This window comes from Mytilus californianus, unplaced genomic scaffold (genome assembly GCF_021869535.1).
Source record: "Mytilus californianus isolate M0D057914Y unplaced genomic scaffold, xbMytCali1.0.p SCAF_70, whole genome shotgun sequence".
NCBI classification, from domain to species: domain Eukaryota; kingdom Metazoa; phylum Mollusca; class Bivalvia; order Mytilida; family Mytilidae; genus Mytilus; species Mytilus californianus.
Window position 1 is genome coordinate 529939 of NW_026262724.1, and position 20525 is coordinate 550463.

Below are 20525 nucleotides of genomic sequence, written 5' to 3' on the forward strand. Positions count from 1 at the left end.
TTACTTAAGGAGGACTTATTTTTCAACAAACAATCGGTATTCAATGGGAACCAACCTGTGTATCCCGAATGTGACCTACTGAATTAGACTTATTACCGGGTTTGTACGTACACGAGCAACACGACGGGTGCAACAAGGGGAGAAGAATATGCTTACTTTTTCGGAGTAACTGAGATCACCCTCAGTTTTAAGTGGGGTTCGTGTTGCTCAGTCTTTAGTTTTCTATGTCGTGTTTTGTGTATTGCTGTTTGTCTGTTGTCATTTTTCTTTTTTAGTCATGGAGTTGTCAGTTTATTTTCGACTTATGAGTTTGAAAGTCCCTTTTGTACCTTTCGCCTTTCTCTTATAAATGAAAAATTTGATGAATTTACTGTTTCCTCACTCCAACTTTACTTTTTTTTACACAACAAAATGTTTTGAAATTTATACACAATGCTTATGACAACCTATAAACTCCAAGTTTGAATTTTGGTGTCATCATTCTTACCGATCTCGAGTTACTTCATCATTGTGTGCTATTGCACAACGAGAGCACTCATTCCCCAACCAATCTCTAATGACAAGATACAGACACAAATGGCTTTATGTTTTTTTAATGACCACAAAGCATCAATAGGTTTGAATTACCAGAAGTACATTGACTCTTACATATTTTGTCGGTGTTTCATGCATTCTTCTATTATTTACTACATGTACTAGTGGTTTTTTTTTTTGTTTTTTTTTATTTTTTACTTTTAATCTCTTGTAATGATTTATTGAACTATATAAATGTTAATAAACTATGTGTTAATATGTCTATTTTTGATCGATTTTCAATGGACATATTCTTATTTTACCTACTGCATGTAATTTTTTTTATCCCTTATAATGATACATTGGAAAACAGGATTGTAAATTAACTTTGTGTTAATATCTATTTTGATTGAATTTTATGTGAGGGCCTCATGGAAGATAAGTTAGTTGTTTAACCAACTGCATGAACTGTGTTCACCCTCTCTAAACAAAGGATTTATCAATATTGGTATTGTAATATTTCTATTAATAAGCCATGTTTACTTTTTTTAGCTAACGATTTTAACATGTTCAAATGGATATGACAAGATATGTCCACATTCGTCACAGTGGAATTTCATTTCCAGATCTTATAGGTGTGCAGACCAAAAAAATTATATTTGCTTATTTGATCTGTTAAAATCAAATAGTACAAAAAAACTGTATTCACAGAAACTTGTGGCCCTGAGGACGTTTCAAGAGAAGGTAAGATCATGTGCGTTTGATGCTTATATGATTCATATATAAACAGGCATAAACATATGTTTAACTAAAATATGTAAAAATTTTCATTAGTGGACTATGGTAAATATTAATGAGTTAGGAAATCAACATAGATAAGCCAATCTATTTTTGTAGTCTTATCTTTGATTTTAAATTAGTTAGATCAATGTATCACCATCTTTTTCAAACAATTGAGCGAACGTTATCCTGTTTCCAAGTTCTCTATCATCCTTTTACGAATGAGCTAGCAGAAAATTGGTTCAATAATAAATAGATATGAGTTTGAATGATATTCACACTTTCAAAATTTATTAACTAATGAATACACATTAAAACTGAATTGATCAATTGAATGAAGTTACATTTAGGTTGTCCATGGTAAAATTTCGAAAGTAATACACAATACATATGATTTTAGTCAAAAAACAGCTAACATGTGCTTGTGTTATCTAAGGAAATATTTTCATTGAAATTCGTTATACATTGTTAGTATTGTCATAGGGCATATGCATAACAATCAAAACAATGAAATTAACAGACTAGTCATCAGGTTAGGCTATATGTTTTTTTTTCGACCTAAGCTACTCTTGATAAATAATTTGATATAATATTTAATATAAAGGACTGACTAGTTGACGTGTGTTCTATAGTAATCACTCTGTCCATCATCTGTCTGTCAGCTCTTCTTACAGACTGCATAAACTAAGAAATAAAGAAATAAAAAAAGAGACTGAGGACAAAGGAATAAACAATCCTTGATACAACATTAAAAAAAGGTTTTTGATATGCTTGTAGATGAACACTTTTTATGAGAAGGGTATTCCATTGAAACATCCATGGTTCCCAAGGAAAGGCACTTTGAAAATTGAGCAAGCATGTTAAGAGGTAGTACAAAAGCACTCACAAGCACATGAAATTACGAAGTGCTTCCCATTGGTCATATGCATGTGTGTATTGAACAGCCAAATTATATTAGAAAGCGAACATATTCAAACAGTAAAGAGTTATTTGAAATATGATCATCATACTTAGTTTTTACCGCATATTCTGGACTTAAAAGATATTTGATTATATTCAGAATTTTAATTATCAAACTAGCAACATATATGGTCTCCTGAAGAGACACACAAGCAAAAAAAAAACAAAAAATGTAACAATACCAGTTCGAAACATATAAAACTTCGATGTCTTCACATCTAAACTAGAACCAATAGTACAATATAGTTTATTCTGCATGTGAAACACTGTTACACACCTGAGAAATCTAACCATTACATTGAAGCCCTTTCTGAAACACATAAAAAGTTACATAAGAAATGACTTGACCATTTACGAAGCAACCAGACTCAATATGTTACATTAGATGTTAATTTATACAAAAACATTCAAAATGAGTACACATACAAACCTTGTTTGAACGAAAGGTTCCTTTACTACAAATCTATTCATAAAACTGAGTGGTGTAAAGGGTGACAGCACTAATAACCATATAAAGGGTAATAGAAAGAAGCCTTAATTTGTTCATTGTTAGTAAATATTGGTCAATTAGGATGTTAATGATGTCTGGCTGTATAACGTCCAGTGGAAACTTGAATGCATATTCAGGACAATAACATGCAATTGCAATATGAATTTGAACCCTGATTTGTACTAAACATCTAAACACGCTGAACAAATTGTTTTACGTACAAGTTTACAAAGTCAATAGGAAGACATACCACCCTACCGGAACATTCTCCTGACTCTGAGGCAACCTGTATTTGCTCTTACTCCCAAAGCAGAGAAACAGCAAATACATATTTTACAGTCTTTGGTTTAAACTGACCGGGGTATAACCCATGGCATTGAGGCAATAACATAAGGAGATTAGGTATGATTGCCAATGAAACAACTACATACAAAAGTACATGTAAGAAACTGTGTTTTTCCATTGTTTTCTCTGTGTTCTTTCATGCTTCAGGCAGCTGTTGTTCACTATTATTGTTAACTCTTACATCACCTGGTTTCTGGGACTGAAGCAGGAGAACAATGAACATACATGATTGCAATTTATATATCACCGACAAAGTTAAATCATTGTAACAGGTTGAACTAAAAAAATCAAAACATCCTGATCTGAAACTAAAACTCCTGATTAGATGTACTCAATCTCCTGATATATCATATGACTGACCATGAGGTCTATAACTTAACTAGGAGTCTGACAGTGGTCATAATCGATCCATTTTTTTCCAGGTTCAAAGTACATATTGAACCCAAACCTAGAGCAAGTTTCATGTGATGCAATTCAATACCAGCCGTTTACTTTTACAACTGATGGAAATAGTCAATGTGCCTTAAGTAAGTCCTTATGCAAATCAAGTGGGCAGATTTTGGCTAATAATGGAAGTTCCTTCGCAGACGCCAGTTGTAGATGTGACTACACACGAAGTAATGATTATGTTATACCACCAACGGACCCTTGCTCCTGTAAACCAGCCGAGGAAGACTGTAGTTGTTACATAAAAAAATGTGAAAATGATAGAGTGATGATAGCAGGTAAATATCAGTGAAATTTATAGTATTGGCATTGTTATTTACTTTCAAAGTGTTTTGTCTATTTGAGTTTGAAGAAGAAAATACCTGTAATCTTATTCTGTACTTGATTTCGAAATGACTGTCATGATTGAAGTGTTATGGAATACTTTTGTTGGTTAATAATGCTGATTTTAAGGGGAACAATAGCAATGTGTCCACTAGAATAGTTACCAAGCAATTGGTTTATAACAGGGATATCTTTGTATTACTTGCTGTAGAATTTCAATATTTGATTAGATTTTTATCTTATACATAATGCGTCTCATTTCGTAGGATTTTTTTTTTATAGATAAAATCTATCAAATTTAAAGTAATATCATTGTATTAAATATAATGCCAAAGCGTAACTTGTGTTTATATTAAAGATATGGCTGGGGGACTGGTTTAATGAGTTTTGCTTGATGTACCTAAAATTTTGTCAGATTACCTATTGTTGAAATGAAAGTTGGAACCAATAGTTGACGTATTAGTTCCTCAAAATAACTTACTTTAATTTTGTTATTTATTGAACATTTACTGTCTTAAATGCATATAATGCATGTTTGTTCACAGATAAGAATGAATATTTGTAACCAAATAATTGGAAATTTTCAATAAGAATAATATTATTTCATTGATTTCGAAATATGATTTTATTTATCTGCAAGATGCAATATTATTATGACCGTACTTTGATTATACTCTTTGCCATGCCCTTAAGTTTGTTTATCCATCATTCTATCAGTCATTTTGATTTCCAAATACTTTATTTTGGATTAGAACATTACTTTGATATATGGTCACCTGTTATGAAAGGAAGATCCCTATTGATTCTGATTCATTTCATTCAAAGTTACGGTCATATTATATAAAAATTTCAGTTTATTTTAGTACCTATATATATATATATATAGGTACTAAAATAAACTGAAATTTTTTTCAAAACAATTGTTAGCAGATGCCAAATCCAATGCCACACATGGGATTCTAACCTTGCTTAGATATAGTGTCACACATAATGAGAGGATGATCCTTGTTTATTTCTAGGTGAATACCTCAAATGTCAAGGTCAACTGTAAATAGACTAAAATGTGTACCCGAAAAGTGGTATCTTGGTGATAAATGCCTATTGATTTTGAGGTCACTATGTCTTAAGGTCGAGGTCAAAATTTCTAAAAATAAAATGTGTAGAAAATTGGTTTCTGGATGCTAAATTAAATACTGCATACGGGATTGCAATTTCACTTGGATATATAGTCACATTGAATAAAGGAAAGATCTATGATATTGATTTTGAAGTTATAGTTTTTTTTATTTTTCATGTTACTATGTCTTCAATCAAGGTCAAATTTACCAAAAAAAAGAAGGAAATTCATAAAACTGGTTTCAGAACACCACTTGTCTAAGATTAAGATGATACTAGAATATAATTTTGTAAGGTTGCTCAATGAAGGTTTTTTTTATTGCTAATATTTGGCCATACTATTTCAGATTACAGATGTATGAAGAGAGTTGAGACTATTTTACCTGAAGATATAAAATGTCCAATTATCAACAGGTATAAGACATAAACATTTTGAGTAAAAACATCCATATAAACATTTAAAACACTTAATTAATGATAAATTATTAAGTCAGGTATTTTGTTACCGCAAATTATTTAAAACCTTTACGAAATTTGTTCATAGATTTATGATAGAAGTTTGATTGTTCATATTGTAACGAATGGAATATCATTTCCTACTTTTTATTGTGATGTTATTTATAGTTTTTCTTCCTTTGAAAAAAAAACCATTCTGAAAGGTAATCAATATTGCATTGTAGTTAGATCTTTTATTATCGTCTTATTGGTACTAAAATTGATGTAATTTTTAATAGTTCAATATTACCTATAGAATAGGGACGAAAGATACCAGAGGGACAGTCAAACTCATAGATCGAAAACAAACTGACAACGTCATGGCCAAAAATAAAAAGACAAACAGACAAATAATAGAACAGATGACATAACATAGAAAACTAAAGACTAAGCAACACGAACCCCACCAAATACTGGGGTGATCTCAGGTGCTCCGGAAGGGTAAGCAGATAATTTTTTATAGATGTATTGCTATCCAGTTTTATTCATAATATATATCTATATGGTTTTGATATTTATATTTTAGCATTGCACAAGGTCATACGTCTTTTCACAAACTTGTCATGGCGTCTTTAAAATCAATAGATTGGACGTGTACTTATTTACATTATAGTCTGGGAAAACAGGAGAACATGGTTTATCAATCATCTTTATTAATTAAAATTGAAGTATATTCTGACAAAGCGAGTTTCTCTTAAATCAGCACTTTGTGTCTTTTTTTTTTTTTTCGTTTTGGGATTTGTTTTTGGGCTTAAGTACTGATCTGATTAGCCCAGCATTTTTGTTTCCTACGTCTGCGTTGCAGGGGATATGCTAATAGTCTCCATCCCTTCGTCTGCTCATCCAGTGAATATTATTGTCACGCTTTTCTTACAAACAACTGAATAGAAAAACTTTAAATTTGGTCAGCAGCTTGACAGTAATGAGTTTTAATATGTGAACACTTTTGTATATGTCAGATGCCTACTACCAGCTAGTTGCTGAAACTTTGAATTTTTCAATATGTTGAATGAACCTAAAATTGTTAGCTACACATTTTACAAACACTACAAGATAAAAGGATTTCATCTTGGTCAGCAGTTCAATAGTGATGTTATTTGTGCATGTGCACGTTGCAGATCTGTTAGATGCCTTCATCCTGTATGTCTTAAATTTAAATTACAAGTTGGGGTATGTTTAGCACAACATTTGCACAGTTCAAATATGAAAAACTCAACTTTAGGTCAACATACACACAGTCTTTAACAATAGGCAGAACTGTGACTTTATACACAAGATCAAAAGATACGAAAGTAAAAATATAAAACATTTATGAGCATAAAAACATTTTTTTAACGGCCTAAATAGTACACCAATCATGTCGTAACGGTCAACTTTAACTGGGGGGAATATCAATAGATAAATTAGAAATATAAATATTAAGTGTCTTTAGAGGAAATTAATTGGCTACACAGTCTTTAGAATGATTCTTGTTATAGTTTGTATTTTACAGTGATGTAGATGTGTATTGTTTAGAGAGGTATTTTGTTATATGTGTAGGAAAAACAAAAGATAATTTCATTTTACCTTTTATATTTACATTTTAGAATTATACCACCGAAAGAAACTGATGCAGTTGATAAGAAACAGTTTCAGCCAGTTTCAGGTTCACGTAAGCTTAAGGTGTAAAATAACAAAAATACCGAACTTACTTAAGAAAGCAAGAAAAAAAACAAATTTTTAGCTCACTTAACCAAAAGGGTCAGTGTGAGCTTTTTCATTAGTGTCTGTTATTCAGAATTAACTAGTTGTCAGAAACGTTTAGCAAACCATTTCTGAAGGAAACCTAAGGCTGATTGATGATGATCTGAGTCACAATCATCTTTTGCTTGTGTAGTTTCAAAATTGATGTAGTCCTTATCAAATGTGTCATCATTTTGAAACAAATATGATTTGGGGGAAAAGATTCTATTTAAATCTCTTGATAGGGTTTTTAGCTGCAAAACATCGGAAAATGATAAATGTCTTGTCAGAATTATGGTTCATTACAGCAACCATTGTCTATCGTGGCTGCATCTGTTAGTTGGATTAAAAAAGATATATACTGGTTTATATTTTATAAGATTCTATAAGAATTATAAAAAACCTTTTGGTAAAGAAAGTTATATGAAGCCTTGAAGAATAGTGACTATGAACACCAGCTCTCGTCAAGCTACAGCATCTGAAAATACAAAAATATATAAATAAACTGTTTTAAAATTTTACAATCATGACAATGGGCCAACTTTGGTGTCTGTTTCATAACAACTTTATTGTCCCCAGCGGAATGCGTTGCGAGGGACATGGGTATTCCATGATTCCGTCCATCCGGAATTGTTAGCGCTCTCACGTCTACAATTCTTGTCATTTTTTTCCGAAACTTATAACATAGGTTTATATCAGCAATGTCTTGAACAAGTTTGAAAATCATTTCCGATTAATTTTTGTTAAAGAGTTATAGTTTGGAAATATTAAATATATGGAATATTGCACAGTTAGCGCTCTCAAGTGCACAATTCTTGTCAAATTTTTATGAAACTTATATTATAGGTTTATTTCAGCAATGTCTCTGACAATTTCAAAAATCGGTGCCCATTAAAATTGTTTAAATAATTATGTCCCTTGGAAATATTTATTGTATGGACAATTGCATTGTTAGCGCTTTCATGTGTTCAGTTCTTGCCAGATTTTTATCAAACTTGGAGCTTTCAAACCTTCATTTCAAAGAGATATTTATATAATGTTTTTAAAGAACAGAAATTTTTTTTTAGTTTTTTGTCATGGGAAAAAATATGTGCAACGCGGAAACGAATCATGCTTTGAAGTATTATAATGATACTTTGTACCAATATTGGCCCGTATCATGAAGTATGTTGCAAGTACTGTTGGAATGTGTGTCTGCAAGTCCTAGGTCACACTTTTAGCTGAACCTTGCATATGGCTAATGAACAGCTATACCAGTTTGTGTCTTTCTTTAACTGTTGATAGCCTTGAATAATACATTGTCAATATAATACAAAATATATCAGGAGAGCAATACAGGTTCAGATGATAATCTACGAAGAAGTAATTGGTAAACATTAATGAGACATCAATCCAAGGGGAAAAAACACAAAAACTTATGTCAAGGTCAATGCAAATTTCTTCAGTAATAAAGAGGTGTCTATACAATATGTCAAAGAACTTTCTTACTTTTACAGAGTGTAAAACAGTTAATTTATTTCATAAAAACTAGCATAACAAATCAGCCAAAAAAATATTAAAGATATACAATTACATAAACAACCATTGACAATGATCTTTTCTATGTTATATCACATGAATATGACAGGATTAAATAGTTTTATTTGTAATTTTAATTCTGCTTCTGTTCATATCGATATGAAAGGTATATATAGACCATACACTAAAAATGTGTATGGGAAATGCATTTTACTCTTGTGTTTTTCACCACATTTAAGTAGATTGTTAGTAAAACATTTGGCTCATTTTGTTTTTGAAGACATACAGCTAGTTTAACATTTTTCTCATTTTTTAAGTTGGATATTCATGTATACAACTAGTAACACATTTTTCTCATTTTGTTACTGGATATGTACAACAAGTATAACATTTGGCTCATTTTGTTACTGGATATTTACAACTAGTAAAACATTTTGCTCATTTTTTACTGGATATTTATAATTAGTAAAACATATTAGTCATTAAATAAATTCGCATCTGTTCAGTAATAATGTTTTCATATTTTTAGGTACCTGGTCAAATCAGGCTTCAGTTATCTTAAAAGTGGTAGTCATTATATATGCAGGTAAATACAATATCATATTTTAAAAAAAAAGATAAAATAATAGTTATTATTATACTTTACTATAGTAACCACAAATACAATAATTAAGATATTACTGTATGTTTTTTTTTCCTTCAAGGAGATTAATCACTTTTTACTGCAGCAAATTGCTCGTAGAGTAGATAAAATAATTATTTTGGATTATGCACGAAGCCAAATAGCTGTTTGGGAATATTCGCAAAATAACCCTTCGGGAATATCCGTATAGCGAAATAACTTTGGCGCACATTTGCACGTCAAAATAAGTTATAGATATTTCATAGTTTTTTAATAGTTTTTCAGTGTATCGTAAATTATACCATAGTTATTGTTGAAAGCCCCGGCCTTAACCTCGCGAGACAAGGTCGAGTGAGGTTATCATGGGGTTTCAACATAAAATTATGGTATAATTTACGATACACTGAAAAACTTTCCAAAAATATGAAATATCTGTTTTAACCTATTGCAACTTTCACTGTTAAAAATATTTTGCATATATTTTTTGTTTTGCATTGAAAATAATTTGATAAGATTCAGTAAAAATATTCCCTTAGTTTGGGATTAACAATCAAACCCCACCCACTTTCTAAAAATCACGGACTTCTTAAAAGGCGCGAACATAAGTTGGACAAAAGTCATCGACAATAATGGAGCGTCAAATAACGTTTCCAACGAAATATGATGATACAGAAAGAATAAGATGTATATGTGTGCAATGAAGAAGTAGACATTACCCTGACACAAATATGTGAAGATTTAGATATATAGGAAAAGACCCAATTCTTGACAATCACGATTACCGACTTCCACGGATTGCAGCATACAGGAATAAGAATTTTACAAGGACAATTTTAAGAATGACGGTTTAAAGAATGTTATTTGTTGGACTATAATTACTCTGCATTGGAGATTTAAGCATGAACTGCATGGAAGATTCCCAGTTGAACATGAAATTGTTTAACTGCAAAGGGTGAGTATTTGTTTTATCAATCAACATTATAAAGTAAAAAATGTTAAATCATACACCGTTTAATTTATTTCAAAAGCCAAAACCGTAATTGTTATTTAATTTCTAGATAAGAAAATGCTACTTAAAAAAAAGCCTAAAATTTAAGCTTCGTTTTGGATAACTCGACCCTACCTAATTTTAACAGTCTTCCCTGACATTTTTATAAGTAAGCAAACTCATGTCGAGTTGTCAGTTGCAGTCTTATCTCATTTATTTCGAACCTTCATTAATATTAACACCCTAAACATACTTTTTTATCAGGCCTAATAAAAAATGTAATTAGTTTAACCTTTAATATAAAAATTATATTTTTTTCCAGGCTAGAAGTCTCGTTTATAGAGGGAAGGAAAGACACAAAAGATGTGGAAAGTTGACAATTGACAAGAATCGATGTACGCAAATTTTTTATTTTTAGAGCAGCAGGGACGCATGTCGGGAGAAGTCGACAGAAAGATATTGAATCTTGCCAACGCAGAATTTAAAGATTAAAGCCGATGATGAGTTAGAAAACAGCTTTTGCTGAAAAGGCTCTTTTTAGGGCCAAAAAGATATTTAAAAAAAATCTAAATTGTTGTGACATCTTAACACTATGGTATAATTGTGGTCAAAGTCAGGTTTAAATAGAACAGTTGCTAAGAATAAACCATGGTATAACTAAAGTATACCATAGTTTGCTATGGTATAATTTTCGGTTATTGTTAATTATACTTAAGTCTGCCTTCATAGGTTTAATGACAACGGTTTAGGTTAATTATTAGCTAATGACGTCATAATGTTTGTTTACATCTTGAAAAAATGACGGCCGCCTAGCGATTAGGCATATGTTCAGATGTTGACAGTGAAGGCAGTTTGAAACAAAAAGATTCCAAAAGCACTAAGCAGGCTACAAAAGTTTCGTTACTGTGCTTAAATGAGTATGCAATAAGTACAGATGGAGATCTTGATTTTTCTAGTTAGAGTCGGAATGAACTTTGTAAACTTATCTCAAATTTTTATGTAGATTAAATTGCAAATTATATCTTTGTATACAGTTTAGTATAATAATACAGTTACGGCCTTCATGAAAAGCTGATATCCAAAATTATTAAATCTCGAACGGATCCTACGGACCTCATGGAAAAATGGGCATTAAGTTGCTAAATTTGCCGTTTCCACACTAACTTTAGATTACCTCAACCAAATGTTATTAATCCTAAACACAATTTGTGTTACCACCAAACACAGACCCAGTTCGAATTTGGGTGGCATCATTTTTGTTGTTTTTCAGTTAATTCCCACTGTAAATTGAAAAAAAACCAGAATTTACTGTATATTTACATGCGGGGGATTAGTATCCATTGGACACTCTTCATTTAGTTTTTCTTAATAGAAAATAATGAACTAATTGTGGTATTTTTTCTATAGACTTTTTCCAGTAAATAGTTTTAAAGACTATCGGTTAACAGTATATACCTGTTGACTGGTTATGATGGTTAGCAAGTTTGTTGTCCCTGAGATACTAACTATTGCTTGAGGCTCCTCAAGCAATAGTTTGTATCTCAGGGACAACAAACTTGCTATTACCCACATAACCAGTCATTAAGTGTTTTATTATACCGAACAAAACAACTTTCTAAAAAGTCGATCTGCATACGCCACTAGGAAAAAAATAGTCACATAAACATGCACAAGATGAACTATCAAGGTTGTTTTTGTCTGTCTGCTATTTGTCAATATTTTGATTTTTGTTATCAAGACCAGAAATCCTTGTGTAAAAATTCCCTTGCATATAATAAACGCTAGCTACTGTACACCAAAGCAATCACAGATTACGAAGACGCCGTGACGACAGACACATACCATACATTTGTTTTAGTTCTAAAATATGTCGCATATATTTTCTTTTTCTTTTTTAATTGCTTCTGTAAGTAATATATTAATTTGAAATTACGACGACAGACACATACAGATTATACCGTTTACGATATTTTAGAGTTTAACGTTGCCAAGCGCACACATCAAAGCAGAATGGTCAGTGACGTCATTGTTGTCCAATGAAAAATTAGTATGAAAAAGTACGGGAAATATGTTTATTAAACTATTCACCGGGGTAATAGTCTTTGAAACTATTGACTGGCAAATAGTCTGTGGAATGAAATAGCACAAATATTTCATTCTTTTTATAGAAAAAACATACTGAGATATAATAATTTGCAATAGTATATCCGGAACTTTATCATACTTTAAAATTTGTGATTGGGCAAAAATGACGTCATTGCCTATAAGCGTTGCGTAGACTTTTCCCATTGTAAGAAAAACAGAGAAATGTCTTAAACATAAAGTCCTTCTAATCGTTATAATTAAATTACTATACGATTTGTTGTTGTGATCATCAAAATCTGTTTCATAATAATAAATTACTTCACAGGAGAAATGTTTTAAAAATGCCAAGAAAAATCTGCATGAAAACTGACATATTTATTTCGATAAATAAAACATATCAAATGTATATGTTATAATTCATTGGTACGATTGTCCATTAGTGACTTTTTTTCATTTTGATTGTAACTGAAATGTTCATGGTATCTTTCAATTTTGATGATTTACAAATAAGTCATTCAAGAGTTCTGAGATATTAATCATCGAAAAGAAGGCTATTATTCAGATTAGTATTGAACCATAAATCAAAGCAATATTTTTAAATGTCTCATGATACCTCATGTATAAGTTGAATTTTATTTACGATGCCAATACTAAAAGTTGTTAAATTTTAAATTGGAAGTACTTAACTATGACGTAATGTACATAACAACGTTACAGTTATTAGAAAAACAACACAGATGTGAAGCAAAACGATTTTTTTTTATTTTGACTGTTTTTGAAAAAGTTCGGAGGCCAACTATCCATGTAAATTCAGTTGATTGTCCTTTCAATTATCGATTTTTGATTGGTTTGCACGAGAGGGTGACATTCAAAAATTGTCTCCTGTTGAGCCATGGGATAGAGTCAATTATCTCCCTCGTATAAGCATATCAAAATCTTGTATTTTTACGTGAAGTCTAATAAGAAGTTATGTCCCATACTGTATAGACAGTTATGAAAGGCGTAACATGATACAAAATGAAAACAACATAAGCGGGTTTTTTCTGGATTGATCTTCATTAGGTCACTCAAAACCAAATATTTAAAAGCCGAGAATGTATTAGAACCGAAACAAACGAGAAGCTAAAGGACCAAAAAGGAACTAAAATTATAGCCAAATCCATCTGAGGTCAACTTTGTCTAAAGAAATTGAAACCTAAGATTCTAAATAACTTCAATTTTAAACGGGCAATTTAAGAAAGGTTTGTTATAGACTATGTCCATACTAAATGGGAATGATAGGCAATCAGCAGTGGTATCGACCCAGTACTGTAAAATATGAAAACAACATTTTATGAAAATGATGCTTTCAAAGTGATTTTCTGTATTTGCCTTCATCAGGGACACTAAAGGCCGAATATTTGAAAGCCAAGGATGTATAAGAACCGAATCAGTTGAAGAGCAAAAATGGATCTAAAACTATAGCCGAATCCATCTTAGATCAACTTTGCCTGATGAAGCTGAAACCTTAGTTTCTTAATAAATCTAAATTTATAAACGGACAATTTAAGAAAGGTTTGTTATTAATTATGTCCATACCGAAGTACTAACAACTGAGCCAATATTACCTTCGGGGACTTATAGTTCACCAGCTTTGGTATAAACCAATTACAGAAAAAAAGGAAAACAACTTTATAAATTTCAAGAGTCCAAAACGCTCTAAACGTGAAACTACTTAAATGAAGAAACCAATGGCCTGTTATATGACAAAATAATAAACAAATATAAAACAACAAGCAACTAACGACAACGACTTATCTGCATACTCCTTCCTTTAGCAAGGCACATAGAGAATGTGTCAGGGTTAAACATGCGTGTTAGCCGACAGTGGTGTAACAGAATATAAGAACATACTGTAAAACTGGAAATGGTTGAACTCATCAGAATGGCACAAGCACACAAAAAAAACTTACATAAAGACCAATCTAAGAGCACTAGCAGTTACTGAAAGATAGTTATTAAACAAATTAACAAATAATAAATGAATTATACTCTCTCTCCCAGACTTAAATATCAATCAGTGCACATCCAATGGATTTAGCGTATAGATATCATAAAAAGTCTAAGAAACGCAAGATCTTCGGCAGTACCAACATAAAAGTACCAAATATTGACAGAATGTACGACCATTAGATTTTATAAATATAAAGCAAATAAATATTAAGATATGTTTCAAAACAAAATCAATGTTAATACAGATAAAAACAACATTAAAAAATATTGATACGGTGTTAATTGATATCCTTTAAGAATACATGATATATTTAAACGAACAATGAATTTATATAGATTGTATCTAAATTTAAGGATTACTAAGGATTAGTAAGGATAACTCCAAAACCTAATCTAAGGCTGACATTATATAATATATTTATACCTGATTTTTTTTTTTCAGTTCTCATTGGATTTCTCTTCTTTAGTGGTAAGTGTGTCGATAAAATTATAAACATTTAATTACAAAAAAAATATTGAATTGCTTTGGTATGTTACCATAAGCCATATTCTACCTGCAGCGATAACATCAGCCCATTACTACTAGCTTCTGGGTTCAAGTTTCACATGAGCCATTTGTATAAATGGCAAGTACACTCTATTTACCTGTATGAGGCAGAGTATTTCGCTTACAACATAGTCTGTTTCAGTTTATGATTTATAATTATTAATAGACTCAAAACGCTATGACAGACTTAATGCATTTAGTCTATAAGTAATGGTTTATTTTTATGCATATAATAGTTGGTTTCCCTTTAACGCAAGTGTCGTCCAATACAGACAACCTTTAGAGAGCACATCAGTATCGCGTTAACAAAGTAAGAAGTATAGCCACAGAAATAAATTATAAACTGTAGTACACTCCCCATTATGAATAGGTTAAAAATTATCAGATGAGTACGAGAATTAATAACGAATATATTTCCCTCTTGTTCATCTGAAGTTTATATAGTTATGTCAGTTGGCATTGATCCTTTTTGTGGTTTAATGACTCACTATTAAGTGTTAAATTCATTTCTAATTTTATTGAGTGCTGATTTTGATAAAAACTAAAATATTTTCTCCTCCATTCCTTGCAAGAGGATCAGCCAATTACACCTTCCATGAAGAATAATTTGAAGGGTCTAGACCCTTTCTTACTCATGACAGATTAAGTGATTTTATAAAGGATTCTAATAATTGACACCTTTACACTGTCATCCTCATAATTTGAGATTAGTATATTTCTTTTAATTGTGTCCCCTCTTACCGAATTGAGACAATTTTCACTATTGTAGAACACTACTTATAAATGTGCATAAAGGAATATTATCCCTGTCCTACATGTTAAAGTAAAGTCTCTCATAGAAGACCTAAATTGCTTTTGCTCAAGTTTCCCTTTTTTGTAATTTTATATAGACTCAGCCATTTATATTAAAGTGTTAGATATTCTAGTAGTATTGAAGAGCAGGGGTATTCTTTTGGGAATTCATTCACATTCCTAGTTTTATTTCAGGTCAGGTTTAAGGTTTTGTATTGGGTTTGTATTATGTCAGACATTGTTTATAAAAGGTCAACAACTCAATATAAATTTATTGTACGCAGTGCATGTGTCCATCTGACATGGTTCAGTTAACTTTGACCTCAGTTTCAGGGTTCACTGAGCTTCAAAGTAATTGGTATATTGTAGGAGATGCAAAATATACATATCAGTTAAATTTTCACAGGCATGCCGATAAGTCTTGCGGGATCTACAATGACATATGGTATAAAGAAGTATTTTGTAAAACTGTCATACTTATTGTTGTATCCATTCTATTATTACAGTTCCACACGTAACAAGCATTTTGCTGAAGTCAAAGCTTGAACTGTCTGTGAAAATAAAAGAAAATAAATTCGTGATTTTGAATGGAGACAATGTCAAAATAGAATGTAATGTTAAGTCATACATTCCTGTTCGTTCAGTTACCTGGCAGAACGAAGTAGACGGTAAAATTATACAAATCACTCCATCGACGGAAAAATATGAAATGGATTTTGGGAAAAGGCCATCTTTGACAATACATAATTTTGATGCTGAAGATCATGGAAAGTACAGATGTATTGTAAGAAATGTTATTGGTATGAAAAATGAAATATTTGGTAGCTGTCTGAACTATATGTCAACATTTAATTGGTTAACGAAATTAGTGAAAGTATTACAACAGATTCCAGCCTTCCACACAGAAGATATGATGTATATGACATTACATACTTACGGTAGGTTGAAAATGTTTTACTACCTAATTTTTTACTTATATTACAGCTAGAATACAGATATTTTTCCTCACTGTTTCTGTCACTTTAAAATGATTGAAGTAGGGGTCGTTTTTGTAAACTTGTCAAACTCATAAGCAGTAGAACAAACAAGGAAAAATCAACAAAAACTGATCTTGATATTAAAAGTTTATGTTCCTGTAGTCCAAAATGAAATTTTTCAAGTATTTTCTATCAAAGTCATACATTACAGTCAGTTTAAATTGAGCTGTGAAATTTGTAATGTAAGTCGCATTATGCTCAGATAGGATGTGATTAACTACAAATTGACTAAGGATTTAGAATAAATCAAAACAAAAGATTTCTGATCAACGTTTTTGTCTCTTTAAGGGAAATGCGGGGAAACCCCAAAATCGGAAAACAATTGATTTTTTTTGTCTTAACTGATCATTTGAAATGATAGTAGCCATATTTCAATCTTTTTTGGGCCAAAAAGTCATATATTGCAAATTTAGAGCCTTAAACCTGAATTTGTGCTATTTTTAGCTTTTCCCACGGTGACAATATGCTTTCATATAAAAAAAATTCCTAAATTGTTAGAAATGCACAGTAAGTTGTTTCTGTGGTGTTAAACATTACAACAAAGGCTGTTTACTACCCCAAAAAAATTGCCGTCATGAAGATTTAATGAAATTATTTGATTTTTACCCCTTATATCATTGCATCATACCATGTATTTGGCAGATAACATAGCCTGATGTAAACACTGCATAAATTCACAAAAATCCCATTTATTATCTCAAATCAAAGTTTTATACCTTTAATTTCATTGACTGATAGTAAATAAAAACAGTTAAATGACCATGACTGTACTTTTGATCAATTAATAGTCCCATTACTGACAGCAGGTGAAAAAAGGGGGTCAATATTCCTTGACTCTTCAATACCTTGGATTTTTTTACTAAACTCATTGTAAAAATTGTGGAAAGTCTTTAAAGCAGTAGAACAAACAAGGAAAAATCAACAAAAACTGATCTTGATATTGAAAGTTTATGTTCCTGTAGTCCAAAATGAAACTTTCTAGTATTTTCTATCAAAGTCATACATTACAGTCAGTTTAAATTGAGCAGTGAAATTTGTAATATAAGTCGCATTATGCTCAAAAAGGATGTGTTTAACTACAAATTGACTAAGGATTAAGAATAAAGCAAAGCTGAAGATTTTTGATCAACCTTTTTTGCCTCTTTAGGTGTCAGACCACCAATTACTCCCTCCAATTTAGAACGTATGTAAAAGTATCCCTACTCTGACACAAAATAGTGCTTTTGATGTCCTTGTTAACATAAACTAACCAACAAATTTGCAGAAATGAAACTTTTGGTGAAAGAGAAATATATTTAGACCATTTTGAGCCAAAATTTACTTGTCTATGAGTTTGCATTAAAAATTGAGGATACATGCGCTCCATAGTATACTAATTTAAGATTTCCAGAAAACCAGGGGTTATTTTTGGAGTACCTCTATTCGAAGGTCAGTTTTTTTTTAAAGGCTTTAAAGGTATGTTGAAAGTTGGCATGTAGAAAGCTAATACATGTACAATTCAGGATATACCCGGTTTCTATGAAGTTAAACTTAACGTAATATATTTAGAAAGCTGTGAAAATTGCAAAATTTGGTTGAACAGATAGGGATTTTTAATTGGTGGTCTGACACCTTTCATCGATCTGAGGGAACTTATTGAGATTTCCATCCATAATCCGGTTATGTCCGGACACTCATCGGAAGTCAAAGGGAACCTAGCGAAATTGTTATCATACCACTCCCGATATTTCAGGTCTTCTTTCGACGGTTTGAGGGAACTTATTGAGATTTCCTCCTTTAATCCGCATATGTCCGGACATTTATCTCTTGTCAAATGGAAACCAACGAAATTGCTTTTATACCACTCCGGATATTTCCGGACTTCTTTCGTCCTCGGTCAAAGGGAAACCAACGAAATTTTAATAGTAGTTTGCCACTCCGGATATTTCCGGACTTCTTTCATCAGTCTGAGGGAATCAATTGAGATTTCCACCCATAATCCTGTTATGTCCGGACATTCATCGGAAGTCAAAGGGAACCTAGCGAAATTGTTATTATATCACTCCGGACTTCTTTCGCCGGTCTGATGGAACTTATTGAGATTTCCACCCATAATCCGTATACGTCCGGACTTTCGTCCCAGGTCAAAGGGAAACCGAGGAAATTGTTATTATACTACTCCGGATAATTCCGGACTTCTTTCACCGGTCTGAGGGACCTTATTGCGATTTTCATCCAATTTTGATTCAATCCGTCCGGATATTTCCGGACTTCTGTAACTGGATGAAGGTAACCTATTGAGATTTACACCTACCATACGGATAAATCTCGACTTTTCATGTCATCTTAAAAAAAATAGACAAAATTTCAATCCAACCCATCCGGAGTTAAATTATTATATTTTCTTTCTTTATAGCTTTTTTTTTCTCATCAATGTATTCCATGGGAGGTTAAGCAATAAATAACCAATCAATCATAAGAAATATAAATTTTTATCCGGTTTATAAAGGCTGTCTTGAATGTGTCACATGTTTAGACGTATGTATTAGATGTCGTCTTCTCATATCGGAGTGTCGTCAGCTACGAAGATATGCAACTACTACATCTAATTTACATAGCCAGTCACCAATATCGCCCATACCAACCACGGATCTTTTTACCTTATAGGCCGACTTGGGCAAGTTATAGTTCTATTGTAAAGGCCTTGGCTAACTTTTAGACGCCTTTTCTTAATTAAGTAGACAGAAAAGGCAGAAAACATGATAAACCAACCCAAAATGCCAGAAAATCAACCTATAGGCAATATCCCATCAGATGGAAAATCTTCCTCATCACCGCCCATGCATGCCATAGGGGTATATTCTGGCCAGAAAATTAACCTATATTCAATAGCGCATAGTCCAGACTTTCATCTCCGGTCAAAGGGAAACCAACGAAATTGTTATTATACCACTCCGGATATTTCCGGACTTCTTTCACCGGTCTGAGGGAACTTATTGAGATTTCTATCCATAATCCGGTTATGTCCGGACATTCATCGGAAGTCAAAGGGAACCAATGAAATTGTTATTATACCACTCCGGACTTCTTTCGCCGGTCTGGTGGAACTTATTGAGATTTCCTCCCATAATCCGTATACGTCCGGACTTTCGTCCCCGGTCAAGGGGAAACGGGCGAAATTGTTATTATACCACTCCAGATATATCCGGACTTCTTTCACCGGTCTGATGAAATGTATTCGGATTTCCATCCATAATCCAGATATGTCCGGACTTTCATGCACGGTCAGAGGGAACCTAGCGAAATGTTGATTCAATCCATCCGGATATTTCCGGACTTCTGTCACTGGATGAAGGTTACCTATTGAGATTTGCACGTACCATATGGATAAATCTCGACTTTTCATGTCCTGTAAAGGAAAATACACAAAATTTCAATCCAACTCATCCGGAGTTAAATTATTATATTTTCTTTATTTTTAGCTTTTGTTCTCATCAGTGTATTCCACTGGAGGTTAAGCAATAAGTAACCAATCAATCATAAAAAAAAAAAAAAATTATCCGTTGTATAAAGTGGGTCTTGGAGGTGTCACATGTTTAGACTATGTATTAGATGTCGTCCTCTCATATCTGAGTGGCGTCAGCTACGAAGATATGCGACTATATATATATATTACATTTAATTTACATAGAAGTGGTCTGCAAGTCGCCACATACATCATGTCCTGATTAAACCGACGAGGAAAAGCCTTACTCGACTAACGAAAGCTTTTT

The 20525-nt window shown here is 32.0% G+C and overlaps 1 protein-coding gene across 6 annotated transcripts in view; it reads left to right on the forward strand.

The window, feature by feature from the left end:
- Nucleotides 1–20525, forward strand: part of LOC127710315 (uncharacterized) — a 644133-nt gene that overhangs the window by 414695 nt on the left and 208913 nt on the right. Inside the window, exons 2-8 of one of the 6 annotated variants that reach the window (XM_052216117.1) lie at nucleotides 1066–1257; nucleotides 3511–3813; nucleotides 5323–5389; nucleotides 7057–7121; nucleotides 9240–9296; nucleotides 14840–14866; nucleotides 16243–16674. The exons of 3 other annotated variants lie outside the window; for them this stretch is intronic. In XM_052216117.1, the coding sequence (XP_052072077.1) occupies nucleotides 3804–3813; nucleotides 5323–5389; nucleotides 7057–7121; nucleotides 9240–9296; nucleotides 14840–14866; nucleotides 16243–16674 (658 nt within the window). In that variant the 5' untranslated portion in view covers nucleotides 1066–1257; nucleotides 3511–3803. The remainder of the gene's footprint in view (nucleotides 1–1065; nucleotides 1258–3510; nucleotides 3814–5322; nucleotides 5390–7056; nucleotides 7122–9239; nucleotides 9297–14839; nucleotides 14867–16242; nucleotides 16675–20525) is intronic. 2 more of the 6 variants (XM_052216118.1, XM_052216119.1) reach the window with 2 other exon arrangements.